At 29.4% G+C, this 5526-nt stretch overlaps 1 protein-coding gene across 1 annotated transcript; it reads right to left on the bottom strand.

Annotated features, from left to right (window-relative positions):
• Positions 1-2338: 2338 nt before the first annotated feature.
• LOC107010670 (transcription factor MYB86-like) lies at positions 2339-3576 on the bottom strand. The gene is made up of 2 exons (XM_015209961.2): positions 3432-3576; positions 2339-3300 (listed from the first exon to the last, which is right to left on the bottom strand). Exons 1-2 carry the CDS (start codon positions 3559-3561, stop codon positions 2459-2461), a joined length of 972 nt encoding a protein of 323 aa, XP_015065447.1. The 5' UTR covers positions 3562-3576; the 3' UTR covers positions 2339-2458.
• Between the last annotated feature and the right edge of the window lie 1950 nt (positions 3577-5526).

The raw sequence follows: 5526 nt of genomic DNA, 5'->3' as shown, positions 1-5526 counted from the left end.
TTCATATAGTATGATTATGATATAACACCTAAAATTTCATCTACATATCATCTTATTTAACCAACTTACCACAAAATTCAAAGGTATTCATAGCTATTACCTTGACACCTAAAAATAATTTGATCTAATACCGATTTGACATCATAAATATCTTAGATTTTATCTCTATAATTGATTTCATCAATAAATCTCACATGGGAAGTAGGAACCCAATTCTTGAGGCCCCAAATTCCTCAACTCAAAGAATTTTGTCTTCATAGGCAAAAATGTTACACCCTCACTAGGGGTCTAAGATTGTCTAATCGTCCCATCAAAAATGGTAATTTTTAACTTCGAATGTTCTCTATTACATATATCAAGAACCACATGTTCAACGAAGAAAAAAATAAATGGAGAACAAGTTAGAGCAGACATGTCAACGAGGAAAAAAAACAGAGAAACACGAAAAAAAGGTTACGTCCAATTTTAATTTGGCACACCTATTAAAAAATAATAATTGATATAGTGAGTTTATCATTTTAGACACGTAAACAATGACAACAAAAGTCACATGGAAGGAGATCCCATGATCTTTTCTAGATTGAACTAAAGCCATAAATTTTAAGGTTCCAATTTAAAAAATCAAGAAATAATTTACTTTTTATGTTTTATTTTATCTTTATTATTAAATATTATTAATCATCTAACATATTTTATAAAGTATTAAATTTAATAAACCAAATGATAATATAGAGATATTATTTCTATTATTTATTGTTTATTAAGAAATATGTCAAGTTAATAACTAGCAACTATTTATTTGACAAAAAACAATGCATCTGATGTTTGGACCTAATTGTCGAAACCTTGTAAAAATTGTACCACAAAATTAGTGTTGTGTTGGAGTTGAGATTTTAGTATGGTTGTGTCGTCTACGGATTAAGCCCAAACTTAGGATTTAATACATTTTATATAGGGCAACTTCAAATATAGCAAATATAAATTTTATATTTGTACGTTATAGCAAAATTTGTATAATTGCGCTTTATAGAAAATTTATATATGTATAATTTGCTATATATATACAATTGAAGCGAGCGGTATAAAATGAGAAATAGATAAATCATATATAATTTGAATTGTATAAAACGAGAAAGCGAGAAAGACAGAATTGAATTATATAAAATGAGAAAGAGAGAAATTAAATACAATTTGAATTAGTATAAAACGAGAAAGAGAGAAAGGCAAAAAGAAACTTGTGCAGGGAATATACAATTGAATCGAATTGCATAAAACGAGAAAGAGAGAAATTATATACAATTTGAATTTGTATAAAACGAGAAAGGCAAAAGAGACTTGTGCAGGGAATATACAATTGAATCGAATTGTATAAAACGAGAAAGAGAGAAATTATATATATTTTGAATTTGTATAAAACGAAAAAGACAAAAGAGACTTGGGCAGGAAAATATTATACAATTAGAAACACAATTTATACAATTCTATTGTATAAAGCGAGAGAGGCGAGCGACAGGAATAAGCGAGCGAGAGAGGGAGAGTGGCGAGCGAGACTATGAGGAAGAGAGGGACTGACAAACAGTTTGCTATGAAACACAAATAAATCAAAAATTAGCTACTATATTTATTTTATATTATTAATTTGTCATTCTATATAATTATCCTATTTATATATATTCCATATGTGAAAATTTTATAAATGAGAGTTACCTCATCCGTTTTAATTTGTGCAATATAGTAGTAAACTCAGCAAGGGTTTTATTAGTAAGAAATGAGAATTTTTGTATTTAAAAATTATTTATGGATTATAAAATTTATATTCCTAAATGGGCATAATATTTGTGTATTAAAAAGCGTAAAATGAGCATTTTAAAATCAAAATATATCATTCCTTTTTAGTTGATTGACGAAAAAATGATATCACAATTGATTTTTGGGACGAAAAATATATGTTTTTTCTTTTTCATATTCAGACTTCAAAGCGTAAAATTGATAAATAACAAACTTTCAAATTGCTAATTGAAACTTAGCCATCATTTCAAAATCATTCAAACTTAGCCGCTATTTAATACGGAAATAAAATTTAGATAAAAATAACTATTCCTATGTAAATATTACTAAAACATTTCCAGCATAATATGATGAGCTAGACTAAGTCAATGTCTTGTATATGGAGCTTTCTATTGAATATCACACTTGAAAGGGAGAGATAAATCATACACAAATTATAAGTTATTTCACTTTTGCAAGTTAAGACTTTTTTTTTCAATTACTCATTCTTTCTGAGCTCATTATAATTATATGTACACATTTTTTTTAAGAAAGTACCAAAATATGACAACTACCATTTTCTCTTCAAAAATTCTGCTAAACCAACATGATAATGCAACCAAATAAATAACATGCAACATTTGTATAGTGATTTTTTTTTTAAAAAAAAAAATGTTAACAACCACTTGAATTAACAATCCCATGCAAGTTGATCTATAGAATCTATGTTAGTGAAAATTCCACGTGGTACCAATTCAGAATCCATAAACTCAAAATCAAAGTCTGAGCCTTCATCAAATGTCACATTCTCCGCGATTCGTCGTCCATCATGGTTGAACTCATGAAGATCATTAACCTTGTAGAGTACTTCCTCTTGACAATTCTTATCCTCAAACTGAACTTGTGCCTCTTGCTTCATTTCTTCATGTCCATTACCAAATTCATGTTGTGGAGTTTCAAATCCAGTAACAGACCACATACACTTTTCATTAATAATAGTACTCTGCTTGTTGTAATCAATTGTACTGGCGAAGTTTGAGTTTCCAATAATATTCGTAGTGGTGGGAACACAGACAGATCCATATAGCCGACTCAAACTTGTTTGGTACTGAGGCATACTCATATTATTAGCGTAATTAGGAAAAGTTGACAATGCTGCAAGACTTGCTTTGATCATGTCCATTGAAACCAACTCTTTAGTTGATGATGACGATAAACTAGTTTCAATAGTGAAAATTGATGATTTGGTATAATTATTGTTGTTTTTTTTCTTAGTTGAAAGAAGATTGTGGGTGTTTGGATCAAAGCCTTGAGAAATAAGTTTCTTTTTTATGCAAGAATTCCAAAAATTCTTTACTTCATTATCAGTTCTACCAGGTAAATGTTTCGCTATTTGTGCCCATCTGTTCCCCAAAATTCTGTGTACATCAATTATAATCCTCTCTTCTTGTTCACTAAAACAGCCCCTTTTTAGATCTGGCCTTAAGTAGTTTATCCACCTAAGCCTGCAGCTTTTTCCACACCTCTGTAGTCCTGTAAACAAACAGTCAAATCTCTCTGTAACAACGTAACTATAATGAGACAGAAAACATGATTGTTATAATGAAATGTTGCTATCGAGATTTTAATTCGATAAAGGGAATAAAGAGTTCAGAAAGTAGTACCAGCTAGTTTTGGGACAGAACTCCAGCAGGAATGGCCATGGGTGTTGATGTGTTTAACGAGTTTTTCATCTTCTTCTGGAGACCAAAGACCTCTTTTCACTTTCTGTTTACTGCAGCAGTGATGACCCATTCTCAATCTTCTCTGTTTTTTTTTTTTTAATTTACTTTGTCTATCTCATATCACCTGCACCTATCTTTATACTGCTGGCCCTGCTTATCTTTGGAGTAGCGGAGTCAAAATTTTAAATTTGATTAAAAGATTCAAAAATATGTATATAAAAAAATTATTTAATTTTATATATATAGTGTAATTTTTCATCAGTAACCATATCTGGTCCCCCAATATTACGAGACTAGCTAGATTGTCCAATTTAATCATTGTATAAATAAAATACTACTATATCTCTTGTTTTGTCTACATTAATAAGTAAGCATAGAGAGAACTATCTACTCGTGTGTTTTATTTTCCTTTTCTAATAATAATAATATAAGACAAATGCTATACGTGTTTAACAAATTAAGGTGAAGTAGTCATCTTTTTTTATTTATAAAAAAGTCATCAACATGAACCTCATATCGGGACGCATCTGAAAGAGGACATAAATATTCACGTGAACTCAAAAGTTATACATTTAATAAATATTTATTATGTGTAATATGTAGATTTAGATTGATTTGTGATTAAGGATTCAGATTTTATCTTAAAGTTTCAAATTCAAATTATAACATTATATTTTTACTTTTTAAATTCCTTTTTAATAAAAATCATAGATTCAACCGGTGCGCGGGATAAGGGATTTTAACTTAGGATGTACTCATGAGAGGACCACCCCAAGTCTTGTTGAGTGTTCTCCTCTAGGCAAAGTCTTCAAATATGTTTTTCTTGTGCAACACTAATTACTTGGTAATTGGTAGACTTATTTAATTACAACTGTACAGAATAATATAACTTTATACGAATTCTTCACGTCCACACCATTTACTAGCTCTTTCTTACTTTTTTTAGATCTTGGCTAAATATATTACTCACTTATTTTGTATGGTATTATTTTCTTTTTTATCGTTATAATATTTTTGTACTATACCTTTTCTTTGACTTATGCATGTTCATTCATATCCTTGTCGTTAGAAAATCTTCACATATACACAACTCTTTTTCTTTCTTTTTTTAGCTTAACCTGTACTTATCCTTTTAAGATTTTTTAAGTTTAATTTGTGGACCAATAGTACAAAATGATGTGCACAAGAAAACCCTAATACAAGAAATGTCGACTTAACCAACTGAAGATAAAAGAAAATGTAATAAAATTATACCAAACGCCATCATATACTTTCTCGATTCTTAATTACTTGTTTATTTTTAAATTGAAATCTCTATTTAAAAATAGTGATGGACTAATATTTAAACATATGTACGCTACATCACTTATTTCTTTTGTGAAGAATGTGCACGGAATAAAAAATTACTATATTACCAAGAATATAAATTAATTTATATGTTAGCAAATAGAACTCGGACAAAAAACTTTTAGCTAATTTCCCTAAAAAAGTAAAATGGAACTCCACTTTTTTATGATTATAGATGTGATTTACTTTCTAATTGTAGATATTATAAGTGTACCCATAAAGCCTGCCGACAGACATAGTCGAAAATGTTAAATATGGAGTGATATGATGGTATTTATTTGAAAAAATGTGTTGAAAATATGAGAAATCAATATTTTATTAAATTAAAATGTGTACAAAATTCATTAGTGTCACGATCCCAAAATGGGCGTGATGGCACTCGTCTTATCCCACCAAGACAAGTCAGCCTAAAACTCAACCATTACAATAAAATGCGGAAATAAAATATAAGTAACTTAATAAACCCCCCAAAACCTGGTAGTCACGTGTACAAGCCTCTAAAGTATTACAATTGATTCAAAAGAAAAACTCAAGTCTCAAATGAACTTGTTTCTAGAATAGAACAAGATCATAATTAAGGAGAAGAAAGTCTGATGCGATGGAAACAGCTACCTGACGAATCTCCAAGAAACCTCGGACAAGGAGAAGGGAAATATCACAAAGTCCGGGCTAGTAACCTACAAAAAAA

This window comes from Solanum pennellii, chromosome 2 (genome assembly GCF_001406875.1).
Source record: "Solanum pennellii chromosome 2, SPENNV200".
Taxonomy (NCBI): Eukaryota; Viridiplantae; Streptophyta; class Magnoliopsida; order Solanales; family Solanaceae; genus Solanum; species Solanum pennellii.
The sequence above is the reverse complement of the archived record's forward strand: the minus strand, read 5'-3'. Positions and strand labels throughout refer to the sequence as shown.